The 18767-nt window shown below is 49.0% G+C and overlaps 1 protein-coding gene across 2 annotated transcripts in view; it reads right to left on the reverse strand.

Annotated features, from left to right (window-relative positions):
- Window positions 1-9451, reverse strand: part of RASAL1 (RAS protein activator like 1) — a 106980-nt gene extending 97529 nt beyond the window's left edge. For both annotated transcript variants that reach the window (XM_073313149.2, XM_073313147.2), the window contains exon 1: window positions 8925-9451. In XM_073313149.2, the coding sequence (XP_073169250.1) occupies window positions 8925-8989 (65 nt within the window). In that variant the 5' untranslated portion in view covers window positions 8990-9451. The remainder of the gene's footprint in view (window positions 1-8924) is intronic.
- Between the last annotated feature and the right edge of the window lie 9316 nt (window positions 9452-18767).

Raw genomic sequence — 18767 nt, forward strand, 5'->3', positions numbered from 1 at the left:
GCCATCCTCTTTCACACATATTTCCAAGAGTCACAGTCCTTCGTAGCAGGAGGCGATTAATGGCCCTGCACACTTGCAGGAATGCAAGCCCCACGGTGGACTTCCCCAACTCCAAACTGATTCGCAACTGATGAGTAGCAGTCTGGAGTTGCCAGCTTCCACACAGTGATCACCACTTATTTTTCCACTGTTGGGGCAACTCTCATTTTGGTTTCCTTGTGCCATGGGTGGGGAAAGGGGTAGCGAGCTCCGCACACAGTTCAAGGAAGTGGCTTTGCGCAGAGGAGAGTTCTGCAGCCACGGCTCGTCGTCCCAGACGTGCATCACGATCTGATCCCACCACCCAGTGCTTGTTTCCCGAGCCCAGTAGTGACGGTTCGCTGTGCGTAGCTGATCTGTGAATGCTAACATCAATCTTGAATTGTTTCTTTCCATGGCACACAGGAGGGAAAGCACCATGGATTCCTGTTCGGAGTCACAGCTCATGAAATACTGCAGGATTAGCCATGTTGCATTCATAACACTCATGACAAGACTGGAGCGTAGTGCAGGATCCATGCTTTTATGCCTTCCATCTCTTCCTAAAGTTCACAGGGGCACAGGGCCCGCCCACAACATTTTGGAACCTGAGGCGGGGAGCTCAAATGACGTCCCCATGCCCCCTTGCTTGGGCCAAAACTTTGAAAGGTCTCAATTCTGCCTTCTTCCTGTTCTACTCCTCTCATGGTGCTGCTCTATTCCTACCCCAATAAAGGAGAACTAACAACTTAAAATGCCTTGTTCAAAAATTTTAAGTAACACTTAACTTTCAAACACCTGAACAGCAAATGTAACTTTTCTTGTCTGCCTAGTAAACACTGGCATTTTTATCTGTTTGAATAATCAAAGTGGTGCTTTCCGTGCCTTCTTGGTTGCAAAGATTTGCACTGCTTCCAGAAGGTCCACAGTCTGGGCCAGCTCATGCTCTGTTGAGATGGTTGCAAGGCCGACCAGCCTCTCCTGTGTCATTGTGGAGCATAGATGTGTTTTTATTAACTTCAGCTTGGAGAAGCTGCGTTCTCCACTGGCAATTGTTACAGGAAGTGTTAGACGTATGCGCAGAGCAACAAAAGCATTTGGAAAGAGGGTGGTCATCTTATTTGTGCACATATATTCCAGAACAGCCTTTGGAGTTGATCCTGCTGAAATGTATCTTGAAAGGGCTCTCGGTTCATCACCTAAATCACTCGCATCAATATCGCGCATGTCATCATGTGTCATCAACACTGTCTCTAGTGTCCTGCATTGCTGGTGTAGGTCTTCTTCAGGTATCGTGAGGAGTTTGGGAATATCATACAACATCCCAAATATACTGCTGTGTTCCTTGAGCTGCATGAAACGTTCTTCAACTGACTGTATTGCACAATCTAGCACCTGGTTAAAAAGTTCAAATTTGAATTGTTGTTTGGGGTCTTTTATGGGATTATCCCGTGCCTTGTAATCAAAATGTCTTCTTTTTCGGTGACTCTTGTATTCTTGAATGGGTGGGAAATAGCTTCAGTGTGAAGTTCCTCTGTCAACTTCTGTGCACTCTTCAGAACATTTTGAAATCCCTCATCTGACCGGTAAGATTGTAGGTATGACTTTGCTTTGTCCAGTTTTTCCATTGCTCCAGATATATCAAGGTCAACACCTTAGAGTCTCTTGCTTACAACATTTATTTCAAACACTATGTCATGCCACAACACTAAGCCACACAGAAATGTGAAGTTAGGTATGTTTCTGGTGATTCCATTTCCCTCTGCCACTGTTCTCCCACAAACAGTTCCTGTCATAGCATTACCTCTACTATGGCAACTATGGCATCATCTGGCTTCCCAATTTGGTGTTTGATAGGCTTTATCGCCTCCACTCGACTTTCCCATCATGTGGCACTCAGTGGTTTCAGTGTCAGAGAGGATGTTCCCAGATATTGCTTCAAAATTTGCCATCGATGAGTTGATGCAGAGAAAAATACATAGATGCTTTGAATTACATTAAAACATTCAGCAGCCTCACGAGAAGCTGATGCTGCATCACTGACCACCAAGTTCAATGAATGAGAACCTGCATGGGACAAAAAAAGCTCCAGGGTTTAACTCTCAGATCCGTGTCTGTGCTCCTCTGTTCTTTCCTCTCAGGTTGGCACCATTATCGTAGCCCTGACCTCTCATGTCAGCTATCGCTATTCCCGTATCTTCCAGCTTTTTAAGAAGCAAACTTGTCATATCAGCTTCTGTAGTATGATCAATGTCAATAAATTCTAGAAAATGCTCTCTGACAGTCACCATTGCAGGGACATTTTCACTAGGTTCTGTTGTTGTTACAAAACGCACCATTAAAGTCATTTGTTCCATATGGCTGATGTCAGGTGTGCAGTCCAGAATATCAGAGTAATCTCTTGCTGACTTCAGATTTGCCACAATCTTCTGTTTGACTTTTGTTGCCAGTAACTGTATGATCTCATTTTGAATTGTTTTTCCAAGGTAGTGGGGGGTGTACATTTCTTGGGTGGTGGCTCTTCTTAGATGCTCCTGGAGTACAGCATTAAACTCAGCCATCAGCTCCACAATCTTAAGGAAGTTTCCATTGTTTGGCACATACAGCTGATCTGAAGTGTCATGCAGTGCTAGGTTTTGGGTCGCAAGCATTCTCACAATGCAATGAGCCTTTTCAGAACATTTTGCCAGTAAAGAGACTCAGATGCAATCGTCTCTTGATGCTGATCATCTGTGGTGGCTTTTAACCTTAGTCTCATCTCAAGCTCTTTCCACCTATGGAATGCTCTCTGGTGATTTGCTGCCTTCTCATGGCATGCCAGATTTCTAGCCAGATTCTTCCAGTCCTTTGTTCCTGTAGAACCCAATGTGGCTGGAACATTAGACTGGAAGAGTTGACAACAAAACCAGTATGCAGCATTCTGGGTTTTTGAGTACACAAGCTATGGCCTCTCCACTTTGTCACCACTGGGGATTTCACGCCAGCAATGTGTTGGATGGAAACTTCTATTTTCATTGTCTTTGGGGAACATGAAGTTTTTCACTTGCTGTGGCCCACGCAGTACAAGGAAGTCCTTCAGGCTACAGCTCAAGTGGGTCCACAGTCCTGGATCATCTAGACTTAAGGAACTAAACTCAGCAGCAGCAGTTTCTTGCGTCTCCACCACACTCTTCTCTGATCTATCCTTTTCTTCAGGAATGTGCATGGCTACATCCATTTGAGATGGAGATACGGATGCTACAGTAGCTGCCAGGTCACCTGCACTCTGACTGACTGGAAGATCAGGCATCTCCTCACCACTCACATCCTCACTGGGGCCGGAAGGCTCACCGTGAACATTTGTGTCTCTGTATCTCAGGAAAGCTCCTTCCTGCTTAGATAGAAAAGCTTCCTTTGCTTGCTTGCTTTTACTGAATGCTGCCCCAGAGGGGAGTTTTCTTCTTTCACTCATGACTGCTGTTCTGGGCCAGCGATAGTGGCTCTCAACACTCAGTTGAAGGGGACAAATAAGCAGGCTGGTAGCAGGGTGAGGGAAGATGTCAGCATCTTAAGGGCCTAACTGGCTCCTACTACTTCAGTTGGCTGCCTGTTCTCCTCAAGTGGGTTCAGGGAAGCAGCAGGGAAACAGGAAGCTCCCTGAGAAGCTGGGGTTAATCAGTCCAGGCCCTGGGGGGGCTAGAAAGGTACATAAGAGTTTCCTCCTCCTCTCTCCCCTTGCAGCTCCTGCTCTTTCTGTGATTCCCTCTCCCCTTTTCTCCGGCCTGCCTGTTCTGTCTCTTGTGCCCTCCTCCCTCCAGCCGAGCGCTCCCCCCTCTCTGTGCATCTCCTGCAGAGAGAATCCAGATGCACCAGCAGCAGACACCATTTTCTACACTCGGGGTCCTAGTGGCGCCCACCCCCCGCCCAAGTCTGGCACCTGAGGCGGCTGCCTCAGTTCACCTCAGGGTAAGGCCAGCCCTGCAGGGGCAGTTGAAAAACAGCACAAAACACAGTTGGAAGCCCTTGGAATTATGGTATGGAAGAAAACTGCATCGTGGGGGTGGTGACCCCGTCCCAGGAGGCACTGTGATCCGTTCCCAGTGTGCCCAGCGGGAGAAGGTGGAGATTTGCACAGTGCGATAGCTACCCATGGCACACTGCTCTCCCTGTTGGTGCTAGAGCACCAACACAAGGAGCGTTGTGTGAACATGCACAAACCATGCAATCACAGTGGTTTACCATCCTCACTGTAACTTAAGTCGGCTTAACTCTGCAGTGCAGGGATGGCTTCAGTCGGCTTCAGGGCTTGTTTACACTCAGAATGCCTCCGCAGCACAGCTGCTCTGCGGCAGCGCTTCCCTGAAGACACTCCCTCTGGCGACACGAGGGATTCTCCCCTCGGCGTAGGTAATCCACCTCCCCGAGAGCTGGCAGCTGAGTCAACGGAAGAATTCTTCCACCATAGAATCCTAGAAGATTAGGGTTGGAAGAGACCTCAGGAGGTCACCTAGTCCAACCCCCTGCTCGAAGCAGGACCAATCCCCAATTAAATCATCCCAGCCAGGGCTTTGTCACTGTCTACACAGGAACTTAGGTTGGCTTAACTATGCTGCTCAGGGGTGTGGATTTTTCTCACCCCACAGCGACATAGTTTCTAGTGTAGACCAGGCTTTAGCATGCTGTGAGAACAAATAGTCCTCCTCCACACCCTGCCAGGTAGCCATGGAAAATATAGGGGAAATCAAGGCACACCTAGGGTCATAAAAATATTACAGAAGATTCACAATTTATCACCCCCTTTTACCCAATAAATCTCCAACACTGACCCCCCTTTCTGCCCTCAAACCCCAATACTGATATTCCTTCCTAACAAGCCCCTACCAAGGAACCAACAAAAACTTTGAAACAAGTCAACCTAACACACCCAAACGTTCAGATACCGTGGTGATGGGCCGCAGGATAAAACCCTAAAGGTTTGTCTGCACTGTGGGGATTGCAGCAGTGCAGCTAGGCCATACTAAGCCCCTAGTGCAGACGCAGCCTACGGTGACAGAAGGCGTTTTCCATGGCTGTAGGAATACTGCCTCCCCGAGTGGGGGGAGCATTCTTCTGTTGACCGGGCTGTGGTACACTGAGGGTTCGGTTGGCATAGCTGCATTGCTTGGGATTTCACACCCCTGAGCAACATAGCTAGGGGCTTTTCTCTACTTGAATTGCTACAGTGACACAGCTGCAGCACTTCAGGGTAGACACTACCTGTGCCAACAGAAGGGCTTCTCCCTTTGGCACAAGGAATCCACCTCCCCGAGAGGTGGCACCTAGACTGACGGAATTATTTCACTGTCCTAGCACTGTAAACATGGGGACTTAGGGCATCTTACCTACAGCGCTCAGATGGATTTTTCACACCTCTGAGCAACATAGCTGAGTGGACCTAATTTTCCAGTGCCAACCAGCCCTATGTCAACCTTAAGTATAGACCAGGCCTCAGATAGACAGGGAGGTTTTGTAAATGTCATTGTGTTAATTCTCTTCTCACACCAGTTTCACTGCATAGCCCCTGGTTCCCCACTGCCCTCCCCTTAGCCAGGTATCTGGAACCATGCAAACTGTGGGTGTGCTGCATAGTATGGTCAGCTCCAAGCTTTCAAAAATTATGAGAATAAGCAAACAACCCCCCCTTACATTTTTGGGGGTGGTTCTAAGTTGCTTTGTGCTTCTGAGCTGCTAGGTTGCGCTGTCACTATGTTGACAAGCTTTTTTCCACTACTGTCAGGGTTCCTTCCCCACTCTGAACTCTAGGGTACAGATGTGGGGACCCGCATGAAAGACCCCCTAAGCTTATTCTTACCAGCTTAGGTTAAAAACTTCCCCAAGGTACAAACTTTGCCTTGGCCTTGAACCCTATGCTGCCACCACCAAGCGTCTTACACAAAGACCAGGGAAAGAGCTCACTTGGAGACGTCTTCCCCCAAAATATCCTCCCAAGCCCTACACACCCTTCCTGGGGAGGCTTGAGAATAGTATCCTCACCAATTGGTTACAAAATCATCAAGACCCAAACCCCTGGATCGTGGAACAATGGAAAAATCAGTCAGGTTCTTAAAAGAAGGATTTTATTGAAGAAAAGGAAAGGTAAAAGAATCACCTCTGTAAAATCAGGAAGGAAAATACTTTACAGGGTATTCAGACTCAAAACACAGAGGATCCCTCTCTGAACAAAACCTTAAAGTTACAGAATAAACCTCCCTCTTAACACAGGGAAAATTCATATAAAACAAAAGGTAAACTAATCCGCCTTGCCTGGCTTACCTAGACTGGTTGCAATATTGGAGACTTGGATTGGGATGGGTTGGAGAAGATGGATTTCTGTCTGGCCTCTCTCAGTCCCAAGAGAGAACCACCACGTAAACAAAGAGCACAAACAAAAGCCTTTCCCCCCCAAGATTTGAAAGTATCTTGTCCCCTTATTGGTCCTTTGGGTCAGGTGCCAGCCAGGTTAGCTGAGCTTCTTAACCCTTTCCAGGTAACAGGAGGTTGCCTCTGGCCAGGAGGGATTTTATAGCCCTGTACACAGACAGGGGCTTACCCTGTCATGTGTAGTTATGACACCTACCATGAAGGATAGAAACTGATTTTCCTTTTTAAATGAAAGTGTCTTCTTACATGACTCCAGAAGCTGGGGCTTGAAGACCCCCGCACCCCCCCCGCCAAATCCAAAAACATCAAGTATCGTGAGAATCGACAAAATCAAAATGGCTCCCAAATCCAAACGATGGACTTTGTACCCACTCTGCTGACTTCCCACTGGTGTTAACACCCACAAGGAAATGGGGAGTCAAGCGCTCAGACTGCAGGATGTAGCGCCCAATTTACAAGAGTGTACGCAAGAGGGGAATAAGCCCACTGTTGGTTAGCAGCCCAAGAGCTGGGCTACACTAGACAATTAGATTGCCCCAGCTATGTCGCTACGGGGTGTGAAAATTCCACACCCTTGAGTGACACAGTTAAGCTGACCTATGTCCCTGTGTAGAGAGCACTAGGTTGACGGACGAATTCTTCCGCTGATCCAGCTACCACCTCTGGGGAAGGTGGATTTACTATCAGGATGGGAGAACGCCTCCTGTTGGTGTAGGTACTGTCTACCCCGAAGCACTTGCAGCCGCGTAGCTGTGCAACTGTCGCCTTTCAAGTGTATAGATGGAGAGATATGACCTGGGAGCGTGTTTACCCCGATTTACATGGGAATAAATGGCCGTGCAAAGGACAGGCAGTGGACAATGGGACCTGCAGATTTTGGAATACAAAGAACAGTCAGCACAATTGATAGTGAGATCGAGACAAGGGAGCCTGCCCATTCTCCCAGTCCTAAACTGCAGCTTCAGTAACAGGGGAGACCATTTGGGGAGTTAGCACACAGACCTAGCTGGGCTTTAATCAGTGCAGAAACTGCTGGTGAAAAGTGCTCATGCACCAAAGACCTAATGTACCCCAACGGAGCTGCATCACCTCGGTGCCGCAGTGGCCTTGAGACTTCATGCCAAAACCCAGGTCAGAAGGAGTTTCTCCAGCTCGACAATGGCAAGTGTCAGGGTGCTCTGCTTCCGGGTATACGGAGAAATGTGACTAGTGCGTGTGGCGTTGTACATCTCTCTGCTGCCATCCAGCCAAGGAGCACGCACATGCCAAGCTTTGGACAAGTCATTCAGCCATACTTGCAGCCTCCCTTTGATGTAGGGCAGTCTCATTACCGCTCTTTTACATATGGGGAAACTGAGGCATAGAGAGGGGCAGTGACATGAGCAGAATGACCCAGTAGCCGTGCTGGGAATAGAACCCAGCTCCCAGCCTCCCCATTCTAATTACTAGACATCACTGCCTCGAGTCAACATCATCCTAGCAACATCTGCACACCAAAGATGCAACATGGGAGCCAAGCATTGGGCAGACACCTGGGGAAGCAACCCATCTCCTGCTCTGCCTCTGGGAGGGGATCCGAGAGCACCCCGGGAGTGCCACTCTGCGATGCATCACCGTGCTGACGCCTGCCAGCTGCAATCCCATTATTTATTGATCGATATCAATCAGAATGGATAAGTGAGAACAGTAACTCGAGCTCAGGATGGAGACTGCTGGACCAAGTCATATTTTCCCTTCCCCACACCCAGCCCAGCTCCAGAGCTAAAATCGAGCAGCAGGAGGCAGTGGCCTCCCATCAGTGGAAGTGACACACGCCTACAGATGGGACCCGCTGCCAGCTGCAGATCTGGGTTTGGTACGCAGGTCGCGGGGTCAGGGTCACCCCCGTAGTAACTCAGGCAATTTGCAAAATTCAAATAGGGGTTCACATTTCAACCTTCAGATTTGGAAGAGTGATTCTGACCCAGGCCAAAATGAACCAAGGGACAGGAGAGTGCGAAAGAGCAAGCCCAGAATTCTTATTTGGACATGCACCTGGTCGCCTCCATCCTGGACTTGTTCCTGCTCATTTCCTCCTCTCCTCCCCGGGAGGCAGCCTGGGGGTCCCCCAGGCCACACTGCATGGAGGGGGCGTCTTGAGCCAATAGGCTGGCTCGCCACAAGCGAACATCTACTCCTGCTAGCCAGGAGCCCCGGCACGGGGCAGCAATCGCTGAGTGCCTCAGTCCACGGGACTGCAGCTGGACTGACCTGCCTGGCAATGCAGTCCAGGCATCAGGCAGGCGCTTCCCGGGGCGGCGAGAGCTACTCGGCACCCCAGGCACGCCTCCCTGGGGCCAAATTCCTCACCCGGCAACACGGGGCCGGCCGGGGAGCGGCACCTGGGCGTCGCCCCAACACCGGCCCCTGCCTCCGCCAGCGCCGCCCCGAGCTCTGGGCGCGCTGGGACCCAGCGGAGCGCCCCTGCGGACGGGACATCACACCACGAGCCCGGGAATCCGACTCACACATCCTTGGCAGGCAGGCTCCTTCCTTCCACCACTCTGAAATGCAGGGACGTGTTCCGGGCCATCCCCAGCCCAGCGAGGGTCACCCCACACCGGGCTCTGTTCTCAGCGGAGGGGCTGAGCGTCCCCGCGAACCATCGGCTCGCCCAGCCTCCGCGGCGGCGGCCGGCTCGGAGCCGCGGGGCTCTCTGGGCTCCGTGCCGTGGGGCGCCCCGCTCCTGCCTTTGTTCTGGCTTCTGCCTGGCTCTGATCAGCGCAGCAGCCGGTTTAGACAAAACCCAAGTCTCGCGTAGAAACGTGAAACCGACCAGCCAGTGCCAAAGCCTCCGGTCGCTGTGTCCGGCTCGCTTCAGAGCTCGCCCGCTGCTTCCCTGTGCATGCCCGGCATGCAAGCAGGCTGCCTGGCTTGGCTTGGCTCTGCTGCCCTCCCTCCTCTTCCCCCGCGCTGGGAGCTGCAAGCAGCGGGGGCTGCGGCGGCTCGAGGCGAAGAAAAGCTCTGGCCGCGACAGAATCGTGTCTGCAGCCACCGGTTGCTCGCGGAGAGCTGCGCCCCCGAAGCAGGCGGAAGCCAGCAAGTGGAGCTCCCCTGCCTCCTAGCGGCAGCGAGGGGGAAATGCGCCCTCCCCAGCCAAAGGGGGAGCAGAGCGGGGGCCGCTGTCCCCTTCTGCACCCTCCTGTGTTAGCTTCAGTGAATTCACATACGCTTCAAGCTGCCTCAGCCAGCAGCAGCCTGCAAACGCGCCTCTTCCCTGGCGCCTCTTCCTCACAGACTGGGCTTGGCTCACTACACAGAATCAGGGCTCGTATTCCAAAGGCTGGGGAATCACCCAGGTTTAAAATGACAGGGCCAGGTTAGTAGCAGGACTGCACACTTCCACCTCTCTGCCCACTCACTCGCCCCACTCCTGGCCTGCAGTTTGCATGCGGACTGCGCTTGCCATCACACCAGCATTTTGCCTGGGTGCTGGCAGCCAGCAGAGAGATTGAGACACGCTGGCACTGTACTGATTACCCTTGAAGGGATTAACAAAATCCCAAATGCCACCCCAGCCTGGAACAGCAGAACACTCACTAGCTCTTCCCATCCCCTCTTGGGTTTCACTGGGCACTGCCTAACTCCATGCCACTTCATCTCACTTTCCCCCCAGGGATCTCAAGCTGCTTTATAAACTCTAAAAAAGCCCCACAGCCCCTCTGTGCAGTATCAGTATCCTGGATTTATCCGATGGGGAAACTGAGGCACAGGACGAGGCCATGACTTACCCAAGGTCACCCGCCAGAGCTGGGAACAGAACCCAGGTCCCCAGCTCAGACCTTATTCAAAAACTATCCTCTCTGCAAGAAAAAGTTTCTGCCCTTGGTTACACTGGAGTCATCCCAGCAAAGCTCTTCCTGCGTTAACAAGGAGTTGCTGAGGACAGAATTTGGTCCAGAAGGGAGGAAGCCCACGTCTGTTTACTAAAGAATACGGCTACGCAGCCAGTGATCACATGGGCACCAAAAGCTTTGGGGGGGCGATAAGCTCGCTCGCCAGTGATGACACAGATGGAATGTGCAGCCTTAAGGACCTAGTTGGAGATCAAGCCGGATGGCTCTCGATCAGCTGAGACTGGCCATGATGATGATGGAGGAAGTTCAGGGATGTATGTACGAGGGAGTGGGAGGGTTATTACCCTTGGTGTGCACCGTCCCAGTGTTTCCGCAGCTCTCTCACAGCCATACGCTCTGCCTCTGCACCTGATACTCATAAATCCACCAGAAGAATAGCTCCTCTGCCCACCTCCACATTCCCACTCTGCCATCTGCCGCGTGTTGGAGCTGAGTGATGACAGGTGGACTCTGCCGGTCTGATTCAGTGCCAGCTTACCCCACTGTAAGTGAAAAGTAACTACGGGCGTCCATGGAGTCACGCTGGAGTGCAGCGGGCCAGGGGAGAGAATCAGCCCTGTGTCTCAATGTAATTTTTATCTCTTGAATTCTTCCTGCCCCTACATCAGGTCTGCAAAACTGGGGGGATGTTATAAGAGTATGTGCTGGGAATGGAAGCTCGGTAAATAGGCAGCTTCTACAAGTATCCTCTCAACAGTCTGATCCAAAGTCCATTGGAGTCAATAGAAAGGCTCCCACTGGCTCCAGTGGGCCCCAAATTAATACAGGGCCAAGGGTCACGGTGGCAAATTACACCAGTGGTCAGAAACCCAACTCTGCCAGGGACAGATCAGCCCAACAGAAGTTCATATCAATCTTGTCTGCAATGCAAACCCTGATTAAGGAACCTCCTGCCAAGCCTTGGGGAGACCTTAATAAATACTAGAAGAGCTGAACAAACTCCTACCCCTCTGTCCCATAGATTTCACTGTCATTGCTGATTGCTAAAGGGACAGATCGTCCCCTCCCATGGGGGCAGGAAACCTTGAGAAGCTAAGCTGGTAGAGTTTCTCCTCAAGGAAGAAGGATAGAGGGGCTGTGAAGGCTGCAAGGGGTGTAGCGGGCAACCCCAAGTCTCTTCTCTGCTGCTGTGACCCAGAACAGACTTCAAGAGACCATGCCTGGAGCCCCCAGGCATCACCATCTGTGTTGGTCATTCTGGGAGCCAGAGAGAACCAGAGGGTTTGTGTGTCTCTAGCAGCCTTAACAAGCTTCCTCCCTCCCCTTCGTATTTGTAACAGCTGAGTCCATCGTGTCTTCCCTATCCCAAGGGGCATTTGGGATGCAACTCTCCCATCCCCACACATCACCAGAATCCATGGGGATGGGTCCTGCTGAAAGGCTTGCCTTCTTTTGCTGTCAGGGTCCTGTCCCACCCTGACAGCATGGCTCCACTGAGAGTCCCCCCCTACAACCTCAGCTGCAGTCTGATGGCAGGGATCAGGCTCACATATATTTTTGCCTCCGTAGTACTCCTCCAACTATTGAATTAGGCTTGGCCCCTTGTACTACAGTGTGTAGATCTGTGAACTGGCAACCCCCTGGGTTTCTGTGTCCTGCACTTTTAAATTGCTAAGAACTCTGTCTTTGGAGACAGCAGTCGTGTTCCTGTGAGAGATGCACACACTGTGCTCTCTCTACCTAGAGAAGGTATTTAGACTCAAAACACATAGCTGTTCTTTGTGTATGCCTGTACTAAACGCACTTAACTTATTTGTCTCCCTACTGAATTCCTGGAAGACAGCCGTGGATGAGTTTTCATTGTCGGTCAGTAGCCCAGCCCAGTGATTTCCCAATACATTTGGCACATTTCAGCTCACTACCATGATAATACAGCACCTTAGATTGGTATGCCACTGTATAACTACAGCTATCCGGATATGAAGAGATTATAACTATTTACACACAGGTTTCAGAGTAGCAGCCGTGTTAGTCTGTATTCGCAAAAAGAAAAGGAGGACTTGTGGCACCTTAGAGACAAACACATTTATTTGAGCATAAGCTTTCGTGAGCTACAGCTCACTTCATCGGATGCGAGCTGTAGCTCACGAAAGCTTAAGCTCAAATAAATTTGTTAGACTCTAAGGTGCCAAAAGTACTCCTTTTCTATTTACACACAGATATCTTGCATCAGCAATGATGCAGAACAAAACAGAGCAAAGTCTACAAATGGGCAGCAGGTGCCATGTGAGAAACTGACAAATCTTTCTTTCAAAATCAACTCTTCCAGATTGCATTTTATGCTCATTGCAATTCGCACTGTAATTAATTATGACTAAGGACCCAAGCATGAAACAGGATGTTTGTTTCTTAGTTCCTTTCCTCCTGCTTTATATTCCTTTCCTAAAGTCAGAGAGCCAAATTCAGAGATGAATCTAACCTGGAGTCATTTAGGCTCTGATTCTCAAAGATATTTAGGTGAAATCAATGGGAGTTAGACACTTAAATACCTTTCAAAATTTGGACCTTACTGTTCCTGTCAGCCCCAATCCCCAGCATACAGCTCACATCTCTAGGTTGCTGTAATGGACCCAGCACAATCTACTTGTGCTGACAGTCATCCCTACTGCAGTTACAGGGATGCCAGCCACTGGAACTCTAGTTAATAAAAAAGAAAGTTAATTGTTTCATTGCACTGGATCTCCCCCCTGCCAATTTTTGTGGCTTTGTAAATCACATTTTCTGTTTTAAGCAAGTTTTGTATTTCCCCATTTTCTAGATGAAGGACACAGACGTGAGATGAAATCACAAACAGCAGAACAGTCCAGGGCATTCCATGCAAAGGCCCAGATTCTCAAAAGTGGCTACCAATCCCAGGCCCCTTCTTTGGCAGTTAGGAGCCTAAATACCTCTGTGGATCTAGACCTGAGCTCCAGCAACTGCAGCAGGAATCCACAGACGCTCCGGATGCCCAGAACGTCTGACAAATCAGGCTCCGATTGAACCAGGTTGAGCACCCCAAACCTGCGGCCTTTTGTAAGCACGCCAGGCGACCAAAGTGAAATAAAGGCAGGTTTCCAGTGGAAAGTGTCTTTAACTGAGACAATCCAGTCATGAGAAGGCACTGGATGATCAGCGCAGATAAAGATTTGTGCATGCAAGTATGCCATGTAATACAGAACAGGGGATGAGGATTCCTTAACATGGCACAATGTATAAGCAGGATGGGTTCTAAATCAAACAAACATTCTCCAGGTGCAGAAATAGTCTTTAAAAGCAATCAGCGAACAGCACTCTGCATTTTTAAGATGGGCTAGGGATGCAGCCATAGACCTGCGATGAGTCGAGAACAGGGCTCACCCTGGTCCATAACTGGGGCTTCTATGCCTATGGTAATATTACTGCTACTAGAGATTAATAATAAATACCAAAGCCAACAGTGCGCCAGGCTTGTTAGTTTGTCCCAGTGATTTATGGGAGGAAGGCCAGCCCACTGCTTAAGACACTAGGCTGAGAATCATAGAACCGTAGAATATCAGGGCTGGAAGGGACCTCAGGAGGTCATCTAGTCCAACCCCCTGCTCAAAGCAGGACCAACACCAACTAAATCATCCCAGCCAGGGCTTTGTCAAGCTGGTCCTTAAAAACCTCTAAGGAAGGAGATTCCACCACCTCCCTAGGTAACCCATGTTAGGATATAGATATTCAGGCCTGTCTGCAAAGGCCTGTACTTTAAGAATTTAGGTGTATTCTTATCACTTGGCTAGTTCTAGAGGTATAAAAGAAAGAATCAAAATCACTGTCTGCTGGTGTAAGGGCCTTCTCTTACTGTGACAGTTTGAGGCCCTGTTCTTAGGCTAAGGCCTTTGGCTAAGCAGCAGAGGCAGCCATAAGCTAGGAAGCGACCGGTCACATCCTCACATTCCAAACTAGTGTTGGGGACACTGGGGCATGGCCACTAGGTAACTCGAGGGGATAAAAAACCACAAGTGTCAATAAAGCCCCCTTGCACTAGGCCCAGGTGTCCTTGGCCCCCCTCCTGCCTGAAGGCACCCGCAGCAGCTCTGCATACTAGGCCCAAGTGTCCTTGCCCCCCCCCCCCCCCCGCCTGGAGGCACACACAGCAGTTATACTAAAAATCTTCAACAATATGTTGCAGAGTCAAATTGCCTAAAACTAAGCAAAGCCAAACAAAAAAAATATAAAAAAACAATGCTAAATAAAGCAGCTTTATATATAGTTTAACAAATAATACAAAAAAACAAAAAACTAGCTGGGAACTAAATTGGCTAGCTATATAAATACTTGGGGCAGCTTGCTATTAAATAAGTATACTAAAAAAAAAATGTATAAAAAGCCTGTGTAACTTCCTGCTCTGTGTACAGGATTTGAAATTCAAATCTCCCTGCACCTTTTTGAAGCTTCAAATAAACTTTTCTGCTTCTCCACCCCGTTGTAATTATTGGGTGTAGCACACCGGGTAACGAACCAACTTCAGCTGTTGTTTAGCCTCTTGGCACTGGGTGCCAGCAACAGCTTTTGGCGTCCCTGGGTGGGCAACGAGGCTTCAATTTAGCCTTGCCCGGACCCCTCCTGGAGGTCGAGGATTGCGGTGAGAACCGACGCCCAGCGCACACCAGTGAGTTCATTGGGGGCCTCGAAGGAAACGCGATTTAATCGACCCCGGAGGGCACAACGGTGCAACGCACTCATATAATAAAAAAGCAGTTATAAACAGCGGTAAAGAACCGGTCCCTTAAACATGGGAAAAAAGCAGCTGCAAGCCACGGTGAAGAACCGGTCCCTTAAATAAAGTAGGAAACCTTTTAAAATCCGAATTGTATGCTCTGTTAGAACCTGGGGACGCCCAGAGTTACCCTGTAGGTATGGGACAGGGACAGAGCTCAGGGGTTAGGGCACGCTGTACGCCCCTAAAGTGCATTCTAGCAAACTAAAAGGTATTTAGTGCAAATCCAATAACTAAAAGCCAATTAAAATAATTCTGTACAGTTAACTGGCCTCAATATCAACTAAAAAACCAAAAATAGTAGCCACCAAAAAGGTCAATTAATTACAACACAATCCTCCAATTAGTTTTGTTTTGTCAATAAATGGGTAAATAAAATAAATATTTGTATGCACAAGCGTTTATAACTTTAAAAAATAAAATAAAGCTATAATTCTGCAAAGTTATAATTTAACTCCAACTAGTTCGGTAGTAGCTAATGTTAGTCCCCAGACCCCCACCCCCACTGTAATGGCAGAGCCGGTGTCCCCTTCGGCCCCCACACCCCCACCGTATAAGGATAAAATGCCTCAGGTTACAAAAATTGCCCCCTCGGTGGGACTCTATCCTTTGCTTACCGAAACTGTTGTGGCTTGCCCAGGGGCAGACAGACGTGTCAGTATGCAAGTTTACACCCATGTGCCATTCAATCCAATAAACTTAGCAGCTTTTAAAACACAGGCTAAAAAATTCTCAACAAACGCAAGCAGGTTTATTTCAGTCTTTAAGGGGTGCCTCAGTAGTCACAAGCCAATTAAAATAACTGTAATATCCTCCTAAGAACCCTGTTGTCTGAGGTGGAGAGGGATCAGGTTACAGCTAAGGCAAGGGGAGCGTCAGCGTTCAAGCGAGAAAAAAAAAAAAAAAGAAAGGAATCTATCTGTCAAGTTCCTCTCCAAATAATTGTAAGCGGCTCAGGGCATTTCTGGGTATGGCAGGCTTTTGCAGAATATGGATCCCAGAGTTTGGACTGTGGGCTAAACCCCTGTACGACTGTGTAAAAGGACAGCTTTCAGAGTAACAGCCGTGTTTTTTGTGTGTGTGTGTGGGGGGGGGGGGCGGAGGGTGAAAAAACCTGGATTTGTGCTGGAAATGGCCCAACTTAATAATCACTTTAGATAAGCTATTACCAGCAGGACAGTGGGGTGGGAGGGGGTATTGTTTCATGGTCTCTGTGTGTATATAATGTCTACTGCAGTTTCCATGGTATGCATCCGATGAAGTGAGCTGTAGCTCACAAAAGCTCATGCTCAAATAAATTGGTTAGTTTCTAAGGTGCCACAAATACTCCTTTTCTTTTTGTGTAAAAGGAGGGGATCATGACCCCTTCTATTGGACCCCAGAGGCTGATAGGGCATTTAAAATCCTGAAAAAAAAATTGATGGAAGCCCCAGCTCTGGACCTGCCGGATCTCTCTAAGCCGTTTCAGTTGTATGTACATGAACGAAGGTGGGTGGCCCTAGGAGTGCTCACACAGCTGTTAGGAGCATGGAGACGTCCCGTGGCTTATTTTTCTAAGCAATTGGATCAGGTTGCAAAGGGTTGGCCAGCATGTTTACAGGGGGTCGCAGCTACTGCCCTAGTGCTTAAGGAAGCGGAAAAGCTAACATTGGGAGGGGTTATGCAAATCTATACTCCCCATACGGTCCGAGCCTTATTGGATGCAAAGGGAGGGCTTTGGCTCACCCAGGCTCGGATTGCTCGGTACCAGGCTAAGCTGTTAGAGAACTCTGAAGTCACCTTACAGCCTTGCCCCTCCCTTAACCCAGCCACCCTCTTGCCAGAAACAGAGGAACAGAAACATGACTGTTCAGAAATCATAAATGTCCAGTACTCCAGCCGTCCGGATTTAAAGGATGTGCCCCTCCCAAATGCAAATTTCAAATAAACTTTTCTGCTTCTCCACCCCGTTGTAATTATTGGGTGTAGCACACCAGGTAACGAACCAACTTCAGCTGTTGTTTAGCCTCTTGGCACTGGGTGCCAGCAACACTAGTCACATTGAAATAAGGTGCTATTGGGCTGTTAGGCACTATCAGGACAGGATTGTATTCCTATCACCTCCAGAGAAAGGGAAGTGCCTAGGAAATGTAAAAGAAAACTTAGTTTGATAGCATCCTGTCTGGCAAGAACTCACTTATCAATAGCTGGGATGTGAAATCCTCACTTCTGTATTGTTTCGTCATTATAGTTTCCACTTTGCTATTGTTTGTCTGTATAATCTCTGTCTGGTTCTGTGATTGTTCCTGTCTGCTGTATAATTAATTTTGCTGGGTGTAAACTAATTAAGGTGGTGGGATATAATTGGGTACATAATCATGTTACAATATGTTAGGATTGGTTAGTTAAATTTCAGGAAAATGATTGGTTAAGGTATAGCTAAGCAGAACTCAAGTTTTACTATATAATCTGTAGTCAATGAGGAAGTGAGTGGGTGGGGGTGGACATGTGGGTGGGGGAGATGGGAACAATGAATGGGGGTAAGAAAATTGGAATCATGTTTTGCTAAAGGGGGAGATGGGAACAGGGAATGGGGGTAAGAAAATTGGAATCATGTTTTGCTAAAGGGGGAAATGGGAACAGGGAATGGGAGTAAGGAAGTTGGAATCATGCTTGGCTAAGGGTAGGAATGGGAACAGGGACACAGGTGTAAGGCTCTGTGGTGTCAGAGCTGGGAAGGAGGATACTAAGGAAGGAAACTGGAATCATGCTTGCTGGAAGTTCACCCCAATAAACATCGAATTGTTTGCACCTTTGGACTTCGGGTATTGTTGCTCTCTGTTCATGTGAGAAGGACCAGGGAAGTAAGTGGGTGAAGGAATAAGCCCCCTAACAACCCATTCCAGGGCTTCAACAGTAAGGTTCAGTTTCCTGCATCCGATGAAGTGAGCTGTAGCTCACAAAAGCTGATGCTCAAATAAATGGGTTAGTCTCTAAGGTGCCACACGTCCTCCTTTTCTTTTTGTTCCACTACAGTCTCCTTGTGTGATATGTACAATGGGGTAACACCACCACCCTACCTCACAGGGGTGTACAGGGATAAATACATGGAAGGTTGTGAGTCGCCTAGATAATCCAGTAGTGAGGGGTAGATAAATGGGCTGAGATCTTAGGATCACATTTCAAGGACAGACCAGAGGCCCATTATCTTCAGTACTGGCACAAACAGGCACATACAAATCTGATTGCAGGCCCTATCTATCTTTAGCACATACGCCTCCCATTTCTGCAGTGTCTGGGCACCTCCCACTCTTTCAGACATGTATCCACAGCAATCTGCCCATCAGGGTCCAATGGGGCACCTGGAGTTATGGCACGCTGGGGAGGAGGGGGCCGTGGCACAGGGGAGCCACGCACAAGGCCCTGCACTGCAGCCTAGGTTAAACCAGGTGCTGTAACAATCATGCAAACCAGTCAGGAGAGATTTCAGAGGAGCAGCCGTGTTAGTCTGTATCCGCAAAAAGAAAAGGAGGACTTGTGGCACCTTAGAGACTAACCAATTTATTTGAGCATGAGCTTCCGTGAGCTACAGCTCACTGCATGGGATGCAGTCAGGAGAGAGGAGAGGGAAATACACCCCTGGACAGGGGAGGGAACAGACTCGTTCACAGGTGACTAGGCGCTGGCCGGCTTTCCCTTGCTGCCTCCCTCCTGCAAATAAATCGGCATGGTTGGGCCGGTCTTGTAAC

The sequence above is a fragment of the Lepidochelys kempii genome, chromosome 15 (genome assembly GCF_965140285.1).
Source record: "Lepidochelys kempii isolate rLepKem1 chromosome 15, rLepKem1.hap1, whole genome shotgun sequence".
NCBI lineage: Eukaryota > Metazoa > Chordata > Testudines > Cheloniidae > Lepidochelys > Lepidochelys kempii.